The 17,116-nt window shown below is 41.7% G+C and overlaps 1 protein-coding gene across 1 annotated transcript in view; it reads right to left on the reverse strand.

Annotated features, from left to right (window-relative positions):
- SCN5A (sodium voltage-gated channel alpha subunit 5) overlaps positions 1–17,116 on the reverse strand; it is a gene marked incomplete at its 5' end in the record, with an annotated part of 185,797 nt that overhangs the window by 141,293 nt on the left and 27,388 nt on the right. Inside the window, one exon of the mRNA XM_082015636.1 lies at positions 3,708–3,771. Coding sequence (XP_081871762.1) covers positions 3,708–3,771 — 64 coding nt within the window. The remainder of the gene's footprint in view (positions 1–3,707; positions 3,772–17,116) is intronic.

Below are 17,116 nucleotides of genomic sequence, written 5' to 3' on the forward strand. Positions count from 1 at the left end.
GCTTCCAGTGTCTGACCAATCTGTGACACACATCTGAGAGCAGAGGATTTTTCCATTAATGTAGTGTTCTGACTGTGCTTGATGTGAAACAGCGAGCACGCGTCACTAGTGTTCACTTTGAGCAAAAGAGCATCTTTGATCACAATTATTTGATTTTCCTTCTACTCTAAACATTACCTCTTGTTTCCATTGGACTATCTGTTCCTTGTAAATACAAAACAAATTCTTGCAGTACATCAAGGGGAAAAATGCAGATGGATAAACAAAATTAAAAACAACACAGAAGTTTTATTTGATTAAATGAAACAAAATCAAATTTCAGGCATCGTGAAGGAAGTTTCTGAGGCATCATGTGGGAAAACCCACAGACAGGTTAGTCCTTGTGCAAACAAGAAATATGCCATCTCCACAGTATTCCTACCACGTCTCTGCAATGTGATTTTTAATGTAGCTTCTTGAGGTTGCTTGAGCATACCTAAAAACATAAATTTTTTTTTCTTCCAGCTGCCAATTAAAGTACTAGAGACTTGTTTGCTACTGCTGAGTGACATACATCTATTCAAATCCCTTCTGAACTAGAATCAATATTAGCTAGATCCATTACCTCCTGCTTTATTGGCAGCTTGGGTGCTTGTTCAGAAAACAGTCCCTTCTAGTAATGTAATAAAGGCCCCACCTTGGAGATAATTAGGTTGTCTGTGATAGAGCATCTAGTGATGATCATTTCCCTGCTGATTTCAGCCTGCTGCTCCAGCTCAGGTTGCAGTCTCCATCACTACACACTTTTACATCAGACCATCTGAGTCTCATCACCTAATAGTTGCCATAGTAGGTTTATTTAGAATTTTTTTTTCACTCTTCTATAATAACAACAACCAGCCAAACCTCAGAGTCATTAACATGCTTTTAAAAATGCACTAAAATGGCTTTGTCAATTACCTCGAGATTTAATATCCCAGCCACAACACAGATATGCCTCACTCTAACAGCAAACCCCTCCGGGGGTGCATACATGACACCACCTTTCCTCACGTCTCCTTTGGGTCCTCAGGGTACCCCAGGGGTTGACAAATTCAAGCTCCAAATTGGGTGCAGAAGCACACTCCAAAAATGCTGCGAACACTTAGACGTGACCTCACCAACTGTCCTTCCTGATCCCCCTTCCCGATGCCTTGATGTGTTCCCAACTTAAGCATCTTCACTTGCCATTAATTGCATTACTAACAGATGGGGGAACAACAGTCCGATGCATCCACTCACTCTTAACTCACCTCCCCGATCCTGTGGTGCAACCTGTCCCAAAAGGTCCTACACATTCAGATTTTGTGTTTTACTATTGAAGCGTTTGCTCTTGGCTTTGACCATTGACGGATAAGAAAAAACAAATCCCACTCTGTTAGATATGTCAGCCTGTAAATGATGGTCTCTCTGTCCTAAACAGGTGGGCATACACAACTTTGCAAGTCCTCTGAGGCCTTAGGATCATCTTCCTAATATCTCCATGTCTTTAAACAACAGGATGACTGGCAGGAACTCTGTGCAAAGTATAGCAGGTGAGACAATACTTGCTAGTCCTGAGCTAAAAAACAGTGTAAGCAGGCATATTTATTCCTCATTTTTAGGCATTTAAAACCAAACTTTACCCAGTTGTATCAAATACTTAACTAAAACAACAAGATGCTGAAGAAGAAAGAACTTATGCACAAAGGGAAAGGGGATTTCCCTTAATGGCACAAACACCGATAGTTTTTATGTATTTATCAAAAGCACTAGGACTCTAAACATGGGGGTGGCATTTTACTCCTGTTATACACGAGAGCTGGAAGTTCTCCCTTAGCTGTTTCAGGCTGTGACTTTCTCACATAGTATAGTGCCTCCACTAGAGGCTTTCTCCAGTCATGGCTTTTTGCTGACATTGCAATTTATTGACTTTCTAGGGAAGGAGATAAAAGTGGTTTTGCTAATATGCCTTGCTAGAACCCAACCCTTAAATCCATACAGGCTACTAATAGGTAGATACTCCATGGATTTTGGATCGGTATTTAACTTTCCACCATTTGGGCAGTTCCAAAGCAGCAGTTCCTAAACTATGCCTCACAAACTCTCTATAATCTAATCAACCCTTTTGACATTGTACATGACCTTAGCCGCTGGCCACCATCACAATTCAGGTCATCAGGGAGAACAATGTGTAATATTTCATGATGTGCAAAATCTTCTTGCTGTGCAGAACATTTCTTCCTCCATATTATTGCCTATTGGCTAGCAAAGGCTGAGGTCCACCAGCATAGATAGATTGCCAAATCCTGGGATGCCCAGGAAACATCCCAGTAGTTATAGAGTCCAGCCTGAGCCTGGATAAGTGCAATGTATTATAATCAATAAAGCACTTAATTAATGAATGCTGACAGTGTACCTTCCTTGGAACGAAGAGGAAAGCATGGCCCTCTGCCCACAGAGCTTACAGTCTAAATGAGACTGGCAATACAGATCAGACACACAAGACATGCAGAGGGAATGCTGACACTACAGCTTTCCCGTTGTTTTATGTAAATATGGGTGTAGACAGTAGCAGCAGAAAGTAAAATGTCTCTCTCCAGGACCCCATGGCTTTTTTCGCCATCCTGTCCATAAGCAAGTTTAGATTTTATCTTCCCTTCATCTTCCTGCTGTCTCCTTGTGCACGCGTGCTTCTTTTCACACTTATTTTTTTCAGTCTTGCATATTTATTTCTACCAACTCAAAACATCTCCCTCCAAAAGTAGATCATCTCAACTTCTCCCCTCACTTGACCGAGGTCATCCACCTCCCTGATTCAAATACTCTCACGTATTTAAATCAAAATCTCATCCATCCCACCAGTCTAAGGTCTTTTCTTCCTTTTCCTACAACTCCTGACAGCCTACAATATTTGCACAGTTTATAATCTCCTCTGCCCACATAAGATCCTATCGCTCTCCGTCCCACCCGAACTCTTCCATTTCCATCAAGATCATGAGAATCCGTCAAATAAAACCACACACTCAGACAACGCACTTAGACCCTGAGGACTGGATGCAGGAGGAACCATTAGCATCTACAGATGGTAGGGATATGAATAAAGTCCTTTATGCAGAGTAAGTTAGTATACCACAGGAATTATTCTGGATCTCTTCTTCGTCTAAATTATAAGAAAATTAAATACATGTAGTCTATAAACATATCATGTACAAATGTAGATCAGAAGTCTCAACTGAGTACCTTCCCACCTCCAAAGCATGTTATTTTTGGGACTGGCATTTGTTGATTTATTTATCTTCCTTTGCCAAAAGCCAAGAATTCATCATCAGTCTAAATCCCTCCAACTTTTCTCTTTCCATTCATCTTTCATTTCCCCTAAAATACCCTCCACTCACCAAAGTGTTACTTAGTTTTCACCGTTTTTTTACTGAGAAATTCAAATGTATTGAAAAAGAACTGTAATAAGGCCCCTAAAGATTTTAGACCTGAATAAGTGACACACACAAATTTCCCTTCCCTGCAGTCCAGAAAATTGTATTACTATGCACAATATTGTCATTATCCTACCTCCTATTATGACTGACACAAGGAAGTTGAAATATACACTTCATGCTGGTAAGAAGTGGACAGAACTGAAGGAAAACATAGTTAAAAAAAAAAAAGTCAAAAAAAGAAATCAGAAGTAAAGATCTTTTTAAAGCACTTACCCAGCATCAGTGCTATTGCCGCACATTAACACATCTTCTGTACCATTTTTTACAAAATAGTTCACTGCAACAGAAATAGAGAAATGGCTTTTTAACAAGTACATTCTGGGAATGATAACATTCACAAATATCATCCAGCAACCAGCATATACAATTGGGACAGTAATTGAGAGACGAATGGCATGCTTTTGCTTTGTTTTGCTAATTTTAACTTTTACAAATTGTAAAAACAAATATATTTTTTTCAAAGGTCTTTAAGCACTCTCTGTACTCCAAATCTGACCCATTTAATAATGTAGCAGCAGGGATGTGGGCAACGTTTGTAGGAAACGTCATCTAGCCGTGTCCCTGGCTGTTCTAACCAAGAACATTGTAACTGAATTCAGTATAGCACTACGTAGTGAAACCAAACCATAAGCTTGTCCACAACTCTTAGACTCTACACTGGTGAGATACATATTAATTGAAGTTTGTGATAGAAATTCCTGACTCCATAGGTTAAAAACGCAACCAACTATAAGTCAAAATGTAGTAATACTAACAAAGCAGCCCACTCCCCCAGTGTGGTGGATTCTGCTCAGCGTGGAAAAAATACAGTATAAAGCAAAAGAAAGAGAAAAAAATCACCCTGTTAAAGGTGTTAAACAAACAAGGAAATATTCATAAAGACAAATATTTACCAACATAGTCATCCGTAATGGCAATGGAGAGAGACAGACAATTCTCTAGGGACACTCAGAGGAGCAAGCTGAATTTAAGTGCTCTGGATCATTCCCTGGTTGACTATCACTAAGGCTTAAGGAAATTAGCATCCCCAGGCTAATGAGAGCCTTTGCGTACACAGTCCCTCTTCTGTCCCCAGTCAACATAGTCTAACATCCAGAGAAAGAACAGGAGACCAACTTCTCAAAAGGATAAGCAAAATCTGTTTTCCAGAGAGAGTCTGAAGAAAAGAGACGTTCTAAGGAGCATCTCTAAAATCTGAATGGCAACATGGGAGAGTGGATAAAAACATTGATCTAGAAATATAATAAATGCAAAACAGAGGACAGCAGGTGACTGACGGAGGGTAGATACACCCGTGTGCTTTGCTGCAGCAGAGAGGACACGATCCCCTGTTGACATAAGACATGATGGTGGTAGCCTCGCACAGCATGTGTTTGTAAGCAGAAGGGCCTCTGCAAGATGGTGCTCAGAAGAGGTTCTCCATTCTAGGCTAACTCTCTCTTGTGAAATGTTTTAAAAATCAAGAGTGACAGCTTATCTAGGCAGGCTATGCAAAGAATGCTCAATGGCTCAAGCTACCGAACAGATGTGCTGCGGCTTTCTCAGTAAGCTGCGAGCAGTGGAAAAGCCCTGCCCTGTTGCATGCCAAGAGGGAATTACTGTCCACGAGCTTGTGGCTACAAGGGCACATGATGGTGTTGAGAAGTTATCAGAGCATATATCCTTTCAGACTGTATGCTTTTCCACTTGGTCCTACATGTGGGCTTTCTATGGAAACATCTTGACTGACAGCAATACCCAGGTATTCAATATGGTTAAAGATCTGTGATCAATCACCACAAATGGGGGAAGGATGCTGTGTCTTCCATCTCCTTTCACCCTCCACTTCTCCTGGTGAAGGACCTCTGCTTTCCTCAGGACGGATGGTATCTCATTTGGGATACATAGTAACACAAACCCATCAGACTCGGGGGTGTGGAGGGAACACGGCACAACCATGAGAAAAAGAGAGAGACCAACAACTGCAGAGGTTCTGCAACTTGTTATGAAATGGTCACCACATGGGGTACCCTGAGTTTGACTAACATGCACTACTCCCTGGGAACTGCAGCTTTTCATGCTGCAAATGCTAAGACCAGGAGGACCATAGATCTGTCACTGTGCGTTGACCATTTTCTTTGAGGGATGACTGAAGCTCTGGAGCACAGTGCTGGTCGAAAGACTGAACCAACACCTTGTCAACCAAATCAGAAGATGAGAACAGAGTCAGAGCACAGAAGTAGGGAGGAAAGAGAGACTCTGTGCACAAACAAGAAATTTAAAATCTCAAGAACAGACAAATTCTGATGTCTGCTGTTGACTTAAACATTTACATGTCTAAAACAAGCAATATGGTAGGTGCCAAAGAGTGCTATGAAATGCATACTGAGACGAGTGCATAGATGTTGCAGGGAGGGGGTATCTTCACCACGGAGTCCGGAACTGTGCAAGAGTGTCACAGCTACCATGCCAAACCTCAGCCTGAGGAAGAGCTGAATTGTTGATTCATTGTTGATAAATGAAGCGGGGATTAGAATATTATACCCAAGAGAACAAATTGCTGTATTATCAAAAATGCACACAACAATCAATTTGTTATTCAAAGCAAGTGGTTTGGATTTCAATCAATCATGCCAGGCAATCAGAGGTCTTTAAGAAGCAAGCAGCCATAACTCTTGCTTTTAAGAACAAACCACCTTGGTATCATATTAACCTATGGCCTCAGCTTTCCATCAGTTAAATATAAGATGGATAAAGAACATAAAACTCCTTTTTAATTTACAGTAAGATTTTCTCTCTGAAACACAGACTGCTCAAACTGATCAACTCCACCTGAAAACACAACGACTTTTTTGTTGTCTTGGAAGATTCCAGTTAGGATTTGGTTTGTTTTGTCAACTTTTTCACTGAAAAATTTCTGCATGTCAGTGGGAAACAAAATAACAAAACAAAAGTAGAGAACAAACCTGAAAACTTCCATAGTAGGGGATGCCATCCAGATGGTCCTAGACAAGCTCAAGAAGTGGGCCCATGTGAACTTCATGACATTGAAAAAGGCCAGGTGAAACTGGGTCAGGGCAACCCCCTGTGTCAATACAGGCTGGGGGATGAAGGTACTGAGAGCAGCCCTGACGAGAAGGACTTGGGGGTCCTGGTGGATGAAAAGCTGGACATGAGCCGGCAATGTGCGCTCACAGCCCAGAACACCAGCCGTGTCCTGGGCTGCCCCCAAAGCCGCGTGGCCAGCAGGGCGAGGGAGGGGATTCTGCCCCTCTGCTCTGCTCTGGTGAGACCCCCCTGCAGTGCTGTGTCCAGCTCTGGAGCCCTCGGTGCAGGAGAGACATGGACCTGTTGGAGAGGGTCTAGCACAGTTTGGACTAGATGACCTTTAAAGGTCCCTTCCAAACCAAACTATTCTATGGTTGTATAGTAGAATTTTTTTTCAATGTTTAAAGTAAGATCAAGCCAAAACAATGACATTTGTATGTGTGTGTGTATGTGCGTGTGTAGATAATCCTTAGGCAACATGCCATTCTTTCCAAAGGAAATGATCTTTTTTTTTCCTACCACCTTCACTAAAATGTTGGTGTCACAGTTACGGTGTATACAATGTCTTTTAGGAAGTTTTCTATAGGAATTTCCAGAGTAAGAGAATTAATTGATCATATTAAAAGAACTTTAAAAAAAAATTATGAGAATAACAGTGGCTTCATATCAGTTTCTGGTCAGTCACACATTATTTACTCCCTTATTGCCAAACTAACCCATCTATTTTTCAATAATACGAAACATTTCTTGCTAGTACTCAGCAGTCAAAAATTCAACAGAAATATGTTTTCTAATAAGCAGATGCTATCTTCTCCAAAACAGATTCACATTTGTGCTTGAACCTTACAAATACATACTAAGACCCTCTATCTCCAGTGCTCCTGACTCAGTATTCCTTGTGTTAGGTTGATTCTGTTGCCATTAAATAGGTGTACAATGAATCCATATGTTGGTGTTGTCTCCCCAGGGCTTGTGTCTTAGAGATGCTGAGTTCAGTAAAATAATCCTGCAAAGATTAACAGCAAGCTGCTGCTTAACAGAGTTTTGTCTACCTGCAAAGGATAGCGAGATGATGGCAACTGCTTCAGCCAGAGTGGCTCAAGCACCAGTAACAGTAAAGATTTGGCCCAAACTCACACCCCTTGCTGTGTACAGGGTATGACAAAGCTCACGCTACATAACCTCACTGCAGCTAGTACTTGTGCCAGTTGGATGGAAAATAATAGAGGTTTGCTTCCGTCTACTATGAATCACAACTTCCCTGGCATTGACATTAACATACTTGTAGCATCAAAGAGTAAACGCTCCTTTAATGAATTCCCTTAACTGTTTTGAGGAAAGGGTTAATAACAAATAATACTCAGCACAGTTGTTATACATTACCTTATTATTTGGTAGGGACTACTGGTGGTTGTCTTTAGATGTGACAGAGGGCCCAGACAGCAAAACACCGTAAGTGTGGAGTTGGGTTAATGTCTACTCTTCCCCACCACCAGTCAAGGGACCTTTCACTAAACACAGCCCAGGAAATAGCATTCACTAATCCAGCTCTCAGTTACATCTACATCAACCCAGAGTAATTAAATCTCTTCAACAGCCACAGGGTTCCTGGCTTTCCAGGGACACCAAGTAGCAGCCCTAACCACAACCGTCAGTAGTCCCTTAAAGTTTAAGTTTGCAACAGCATTAGGAAGATGAAAAATGTATCACCCCATTTTCCCTCCTGCATGAGTTCCTGTGTCTCCCGCAAGTTTATGCTTTGCCTCCTACACTGCTCAAAGCACACAGTGTTGACCCTACTTTTAAAGTTATAGCTGCATGCAAGTAGTGAGAAAATACACAAATTCCTCTAGATTATACTTGCAACCTCTTCCTTCCAAAGTCAATTCCTTAAGCTTCTCATAATTTCCGCTGTTTTATTCTACACTTTTTCCAGTTTATCAGTATCTCTCCGGTTTCTGCATTGGTCCCTTCTACAACAGGCAATTCTAACAGAGCAAACATTCACAATGGCTCCACCTGTTATGTCAGTTAAAAAAAAAAAAGGCAAACTTCCTCAAAAAAATAATTTATTTGAATTAAAATTATGCTCCAGTTTATGCTTTCCACATCTACATCATACCACTGAGCAGAAAGCCAGTGGGGTATGTCGAGCTGCAGGATAGAAGTCCTCCTCATTTCTGTGCAAAGGAAAGGAAAATTTTCCAGTTCAGAAAAATAAAAAATGTTAGAGTCAGCCTAGAAAACATGGTTTCTGAGTCCAGCTTCTAATCCTCCTTCGAAGACCCAACTGAAATGATATTTTGACTCATCTTACAACAAATTCATTCCAGTTTGAAAAAAACCCTATATACTATCAGACTCGCATAAAGAGCAGCATTCAGATATCATTAGCCACTGCCCGGAGTGGAGTCCTCTGGCTGACTTTCTAACAAAAACTTCAGAGAGGTGTCTGTTATCTCAGACTATTTATTGCAGCCACATGGGTGCTTGCTGGTTGGAGGCTTTCTCCCTGCGCTACGGCTGGCATAGAGCACTAACAGCCACCAAATGTCTCGATTCCAAATTTAAAACACAATTCAGAAAGCCCCATCACCTTACAGTTGTGATACGTGACACAGCAACAAAATAGATAACACCCCCTCCTCACCCTTTCGCCCACCGGCACAAACACACTGTACCTCCTGGTAATACACGATAATTAAAATGAATCCGTGCTGCACTTGTTGTGTGCACGCTGTGTCACATACGGTGAAGACTCTAATAAATGAAATTGAGTTTGAAGATGAAAAACATGCCTCACAAAAGCGATGGAACAGGCTGTGTTAAGGGTATTATTAGGGAAGAATGCTTGGGAATACATGGCACCGCCAGTTAGTTCTTCCTTGCTAAAAGGGGTTGCAAATAATTATAATAATCAGTTGCTCTCCTGTTGCTCACCCCATGACAGGGGACCTGGGTGTCCTCTGCTGTCCCCTGGCATCTCCTGCTGGGGCCCTTCTGCTGGGTTTCGCAGGCTCTCGGGTCTTCTCCTCTCCCCCCGCGCTTCCCATCCTTCCCCGCTCTTCCCCGGGCACTTGCTTCTGCCCTACCCCTCTCCTGCCACCCTACCCCGGAACCATCCGCAAGGGCATTTTCAAAATTTCACCTGAAAAAGGAACAGGAGGAGCTAATTGTGAGGATGGCAGGGTGGGTAAAGGGGCAGAGTCCAAGCAGCCAACTTTTGTTTGAGGGTCTTATATACTGCATTGGCTAATATGTGACTTCAGGGTAACTACAGCCCTGAATTCCTGGCGTGAGCTATCCTGCAGGAGATATGGAGAGGCTGGGAAGAGGTCATAGAAAACTGTACAACAAGGTGCTGGCAGGAAAGTGTTCTCCTTAAGCTGGAGTGTCTCTGCTGGGTTCCTATCAGTGCCTCTCCCCATGCTCGAGGCAAGCCAGAGAAGCGGTTTCCCAGCCAGGGCTCAGGAGTCACCAAGCACAGAAAAGAACGTTTCCAATTTTCACAGTACCAGCTTTTTCCCTTTTTGAGAAAAAGCCACTAAAAATATCAATCAAGCCCTCTGCTAGATGGCTCCCGTGCACTGGGAAGAAGCTCTGAAAGCCTCAAAGATCCACAGCACCTGGTTTGTGCTGCCTGTATGGTCTGAGGGAAGGAAAAGCACATCAGGAGGGAACAAAAGCACATCAGGAGATGTGTCCGCAAACCAGAGGGGAGCAGAGAATTTAGATGCTGTCAAATTGGCTTGGAGACCATGCCAGGTCCATGAGCATCCTGAGGAAGATGAGACAGGAGGCAATGACTAGCAATAAATGCACATTCTGGCTTTTAAACATCTTCAGATAACCTCCTACCATGTCTCTGTGTCTGACCAGTCACGCAGACCCACGCTCTGAGAGCTGTAGGCTGCGTGGCATGTAACTAAAAGCATATTTAGTACCGCTTGTTTAGATGTACGCTTCACATGAATAGGCAGCAAAATGCTGAAGTGTGCTCTCTGGAAGTTTTGTAGAGGTTTTTGTTTCGGTGTTTGGGGTTTTTTATGTTTCACACAAAGGAATTAAAATCAAAAGCTGCTACAAGGGTCAAATGCATTTGTGATTACACACAGATGCCAGAAAAAAAAAAAAGAAAATATTCCAGCTCGTACTGTGATAAAGAAAACAAATGAACTGGATCAAAAACTGACTAAGAGACAGAAGACAAAGATTAAGATGAAAAATCAGTGTGTAGTATCTCTGAAGGCTAAGGGAGGGCTGTGTCTGCACCACTTACTACATTTATAAGTACAAGGGAATGAGAGGGTGAAAAGATAGGTGAAAAAAATCTACCATACACAGTATTTTAAAGGTAAATCAAGCCTAAGGTCAGGACTGAATAAGGAACAATAGAGAGCCCTACCCCACTAAAAAAAAAATTACTGGAGAAATACAAAGTGAGAAATTATGTTGTCAGAATGTGAAGTAAAGCAGAGAAGGAAAAAACCTTACCCACCCAGAACCTTGTCAAGTTTTAAATTCCCTGTATCAGTTCAGGTAAGAGATATGGATTTTTTTAGGGATCCTTAGCCAACACTTTCATGTAATGTGAAACTGTGATCAAAGAAAAGAGTAATATTGAGATGCAGGAGGAACGGGATGGAAACAACCTATAAACCAGTGGCTTGTCTCATCCAGTTCCATTCAATATCTTTATCTAGTTTTGTTTAATATCTTTATAGATGACCTGGATGAGGGAATCGAGTGCTCCCTCAGAAAGTTTCAGACGACACCAAGTTGGACGGGAGTGTTGATCTGCTGGAGGGTAGGAGGGCTCTGCAGAGGGATCTGGACACGCTGGATCGATGGGCAGAGGCCAACTGTATGAGGTTTAATAAGGCCAAGTGCCGGGTCCTGCACTTGGGTCACAACAACCCCATGCAACGCTACAGGCTTGGGGAGGAGTGGCTGGAGAGCAGCCCGGCGGAAAGGGACCTGGGGGTGCTGGTTGACAGCCGGCTGAATATGAGCCGGCAGTGTGCCCAGGTGGCCAAGAAGGCCAACAGCGTCCTGGCCTGTATCAGGAATAGTGTGGCCAGCAGGAGTAGGGAAGTGATCGTGCCCCTGTACTCGGCACTGGTGAGGCCGCAGCTTGAATCCTGTGTTCAGTTTTGGGCCCCTCACTACAAGAAGGACGTTGAGGTGCTGGAGCATGTCCAGAGAAGGGCAACGAAGCTGGTGAGGGGTCTGGAGCACAAGTCATATGAGGAGCGGCTGAGGGAACTGGGGTTGTTCAGTCTGGAGAAGAGGAGGCTGAGGGGAGACCTTATCGCTCTCTACAACTACCTGAAAGGGTGTTGTGGTGAGGTGGGTGTTGGTCTCTTCTCCCAAGTAACAATCAATAGGACAAGAGGAAATGGCCTCAAATTGCTCCAGGGGAGGTTTAGATTGGATATTAGGAAAAAATTCTTCACTGAAAGGGTTGTCAAGCATTGGAACAAGCTGCCCATGGAAGTGGTTGAATCACCATCCCTGGAGGTATTTAAAAGACGTGTAGATGTGGTGCTTAGGGATGTGGTTTAGTGGTGGGCTTGGCAGTGCTAGGTTTACTCGATGATCTGAAAGTCTTTTCCAACCTAAATGATTCTATGACCCAGAAAACAGACCACAGCATTGCTTTCAATAGGGTGACTGCTGGACTGGAGGGTATTGAGAAGTGGGTAATGAAAATGACTGTGAAAAGTTTAATAAGAAGAGCAATTGAAAAAATTGAGATCTTGTATCTTAGAAAATAGGTGACTAACTGAGTCAGAAATAGCATGCATTCTGGAAAATGAGAACAGGGAGATTTGTGTGCTCCCGGTCACAGAACATGATAATAATGTTTTTTGCCCTAAGAAAATGGAGGGGTAAAAAAAGAAAAAAAAAAAAAGGAAAAATTTCATAACTAAAGATAACAGAAGTATTTTTCACTATGCTTGCCATTTCAACCGCTGAAGTTACTGCTGCAAGCTGCCCCTGTGGCCAAAACATTCAGAGAGATTTGTTGCTTACATAGATAAGGATATCCAGAGTTATAATAGTTAATGTTAAGAAAAATTGAGAAAAATATCTATACTTCAGGCTGTATTTATTTCTTCTGGAACACGTGGGGCTGCTCTGTGCTGCAGACAGATGCTGCTGTAGGAATACCAAGGCCAGATTGAGCCTGACAATTCCCATATTTCATCTCCATCTCACTTGGTGAATTCAGCATTGACGAAAAGTATTAGGAGAAAATTTTTTTTTAGCTCCGTTGAGAGCTAAAAGTGAAAGCTACCTCTTGCTTTTGCAAGGCACATTATTGCTGAACCCAGAGCAAGCAGAAGCCCATGGACAGGCTCCAAAAGGCACAGACAAGGTCCTTTCAGATGCACATCACTGTGCAAGTCAAGTGGTATATTAATTTAGTAGTTTATGAACAATTCGAAGGTGCAGGAAAACTCTGAATATGTTCAGTCTGAATCTTTGTGGCAGATCTTTCCTCTAGTAGATCTCTCCATTCTGTGAGCAGTAATGCAGTGATGAGAGAAAAAAAATGTACCTGGGGGACAAATTCTCCCTTTTTACAAACTGTTCCAAGATAAGAACTTACTCTTTCACCACAAGGCCAAAAAAATTACGACTGAAAGGTCGGGAAGAGACTGTGTTGGATACAACAGTACCAGTTCCTATGTTTTTCTGATCCTTGCACTTCTGCTGGGCCTTTCTTTTTCTAGTTAACTTAAAACATTAAGGTGCACAGGTACAATACCATGTTAATAACACATCAGAGCATTAGTGCTTGAGCATTTATGAAGATATTTATCAAAAGATCCACAGCACCCGAACAAAGCCACAATATTTACAGCTAACGGTGCAGTAATGTGAATAGTTTCCACGCTGACAAGCACGCTCTGAAAGCGAAGAGAGTTTCTTTGTCTTAATCATTGGTTCACACACAATCATACATAATAAAACACCTATTCCAGTCTCAACCTGATTTATTGTTTCCCTCGTTCCTTCCACCTCCATAATTAGTCATCAAACACTCACTGTCTTCTATTACCACCTCAGACAACACCTCAAACACTTCAGCTCTCCCCAGACTGGCTACATTCATTATCTGACTTGGACATCATTATTTTCTATGCACTTCTCATACAGTTTCAGAATATCTGTTCATACAGTTCCATTTCAGTGGTTCTGAAAGCAAAAATGAAGCAATTCGGCAGGCAGAGCTAATAATCAGGCACAGAGCTTAGAAAAGATATACATGCCTCTATATGCACACACATACGTATTTTTATTTATTCAGAGATACACGCCTCAACATCCATGCCCATTTATTTCAACAGTGCGTTACACCTAGGACAAAGAGGAGGATGTGAAGAGACTCTGGAATTATTTCACATTGGTCTGGAACCGCTCCCGATTTATCAGCACCGAGCAGTCAGACTGGCTCTGATTGCCTTCACACCATGCGCAAGACCAGCTCCTTCCCATAAGCCTGTGATCCCTTCTCAAGGACCAAGAAGACCATCATTCAGATGGGTATCACACCAATGTTCGGGAAGTTGCTCTGCAACCGAAGGTCATCTGTGAGGAGTGCTCACAGTTCTCAACCTTAGGCAGCTAACGTGTCCGGTTTAGCTGGACCACCTCCCTAGGCTGCCTAGCATGATTAAGGGATAGAAAATGAAGCGGGCTCCTCCAGAGGCCACCTCAGAAAGTTCCTTCTCCAAATCACTCCTATCCCTTTGTTGGATGTAATTGGGAGCTGCAAAGACTAGGTAACTAAAATAAGGAACTAAACTCAATGTATTTATACATCTTTCTAAATATAGAACTTGAAGCAATCATAAGTCTTCCAAGTCTAACTGGAGATGACAAAACATATATAACTTTTATCTTCATCTGGATTTTTTTTTTAATTAAAGCTTTTTTCTTCCAGAGCTTTTGTAACTACACAGTTTGACTTCAGAAGAAGAGAAAAACCACTACCATGAAATGAATGCCAGAAACTAGTCTGGAAGAAAAAAAAATAACAACCCTGAAAAGTCTTCTTTTAAGCTATCAATCCCAGTAAAAGGTGAATAAAGCTTAAACATTATTTTATTTTTTTATTGCTTAGCTTAGCTTAGACAGGATTATCAAAAGGAAGTTACAGGGTTTTATTTTACTTTACAAGATACCGATTTTGAGAGAAAACACATATAACATACTTAGAAAACAAGACCCTTTCAGAGTGTCTTAGGTAGGGTATTTAGTTTAAAGAAAAAGAAAATGCTGGGATTTGAGACTATAATTTCAAAAGTGATTTTATGTTAATTTTACTATATTTTTAAGTTGGTGGTTTTTTAAGTTTTTCTTATGCGTTCAGCACTTACATTGAGCCCTGCTCTACAAAAGAATACACTATTTAAACTCAGATTTCTACTTACTACTTACTGACTAGTCAATAATCCATTTTGGTAGTGGAATACCAACATGACAGTAAAGATTCTACAATCACCAGCCATGTGAGTCAACTACACTTAGTCCATTGATACATCTTTTCTCTCTCTAAGCCAGTGACATATCTGGCATCATATACTTTTCAATCAACTCTCACACATTCATAAAGCTTCACTTCATCAAATACATCTTTAATTTAAACACCACAACCTAAGACAGGCTTTCAAGTATGCTATTTGCAGCTGCTTTCCTAGAAATCTTTACAAGTATTGGAATTAAGTTTGCAATTTTTCAATCAGCTGCTATTTCTAAACTACTAGCTCTGCTAAAGATAAGTGACAGCTCACAACTTTGATATTGATATATTGATCACATATTTTTCATAATGCTGTGGGTGTAAACTATCACTATTTTCTACCTTTTTTTTCTTTATTTTTATATTTGAGCACTGCTGCATCTGCAACTTCACATTCACAAGTTTGTTATTATTAATATCTAAAAATAACTCTCCTTGGGCTTATTTATTGCAATTCCTTACCAAATCTAGAATTGCAGGTAGAAGAATAATTACTTGCCAGTAGTCAGTCTTTTCCTAGATGAATGAGCTGTGCCTCCATTTTAACTTTACCATTGGAATTTTTTAGCTTGATTCTATCTAATGCTCAGCTGTCCCCCTCCCCTCACTCCATTTGTAGAGGCAAAGAGCAGTCCTACGGAGGAGGCTGGGAGGCCTGATGAGCTGCTTCTGCCTTAATCTTCCTTTTTCCCCTTCCTAGGTTTGCAGTGATAAGCATTACTCATTGGAGGCAAAACCAGACTGGAATAATAATTCTGATAAGCCTCTTCCTAGAGGTGTCAACTGTGAAGACCTAGAGTTATTTAAATTGGTGGAAAGAATAGAAAAATCCTCCTGTTCATCATGAGATAGATGTGCCCACCAAAAGGCAGGTTTTACACTTGCATCTCCACTGTGAGTTGAGGAGAGACTAATTAGGTATCTCGCCTTACCAGGACCGCTGGGACCAGTAGCTAAGCTGAGAAACCAGAGGCACCTACAGTAGCTTAGATGAAGTTTCTCTCACAGAATTAAGCTTTTAATGACAATGCCAAGACCCTTCTTGAGTGTCTGATCAGGAATATTGAATGCCACTTTTGGATACTGGGACTCAGTGATTAGTGAAGCTAAATGGAAGAGATCTCAGTGCTAATTTTCCCACTGAATCCCCATGCTTAAGGGCTCTGTCCCTTGCTTCCCGAGTTACCTGGCATTTCCTCAAGCTGCAGAAGCCATCAAAATGATGGAAAGAACAAAGTGTTGGGTGGATACATAGGATCCTTACGGGATTTAGTTTATATGATCATCTCGTGGCAGATGCGTAAGAAGAGGAGAGAACCTGACAATTCTCAACAATGCTAGCAACCTTGCTACGTAGGATTGACAAATTAATGCAAGAAATATTAAGTAACAGCCAAAGGCCTGAAAGGGGAGATGATGGGGGCTGACTGCCTATGGATCTATTATGCACAATTTTTTTTTTTTTTTTTTTTTTTCAGATTTAGGAAAAATGTTGTTTCTTCTGCCATCACAGTTCCTGCCACCGCCACTACTGGTGCTGATACACTGCCTTTACCGGTGGTGGAGGCAGGAATAGGGGTAGCAGAGGTGCTGGGCAGCAAGATAGTCGTGGTGACCACAGAGATAGAGCAGGAAAGCACATGTGGGTCTTGAGTGTGTAGCTAAGGGCAGGAGTTCCTGAACTCTGGGGGCACAGACAGTGTTTCTTCAAGGATCAATCAAAAATCAAGTGTAACCATGTAATTGTGGTTAAGCCAATGATGATCCAAACAAAGTTTAGAAATTGCCTATTTGCCCCATCTACAAAATGAAAACAAGAGGGTTGTGAAGACAGATGAGTAAAGATTCCCTCCCTGGGGGCTGAAAGGAGCTAAGGAAAGAGGATGCAGTTTAGTCCAGATACCAAGTCAGGCTTGAATAAAAAAGCAGAGGTGAAGCTATCCCAGGCCTTCTACAAAACCAAAATGTCTCCTGTACCAAGTGCCTGTGGCACACAGCTGTCTCAAGCTAAAAAGGGCTCGGAAAGACTAAAAACCCAGTTCTTATATTTCCTTACACATCA

The sequence above is a fragment of the Phaethon aethereus genome (genome assembly GCF_964289735.1).
Source record: "Phaethon aethereus genome assembly, chromosome: 2".
Classification (NCBI taxonomy): Eukaryota; Metazoa; Chordata; class Aves; order Phaethontiformes; family Phaethontidae; genus Phaethon; species Phaethon aethereus.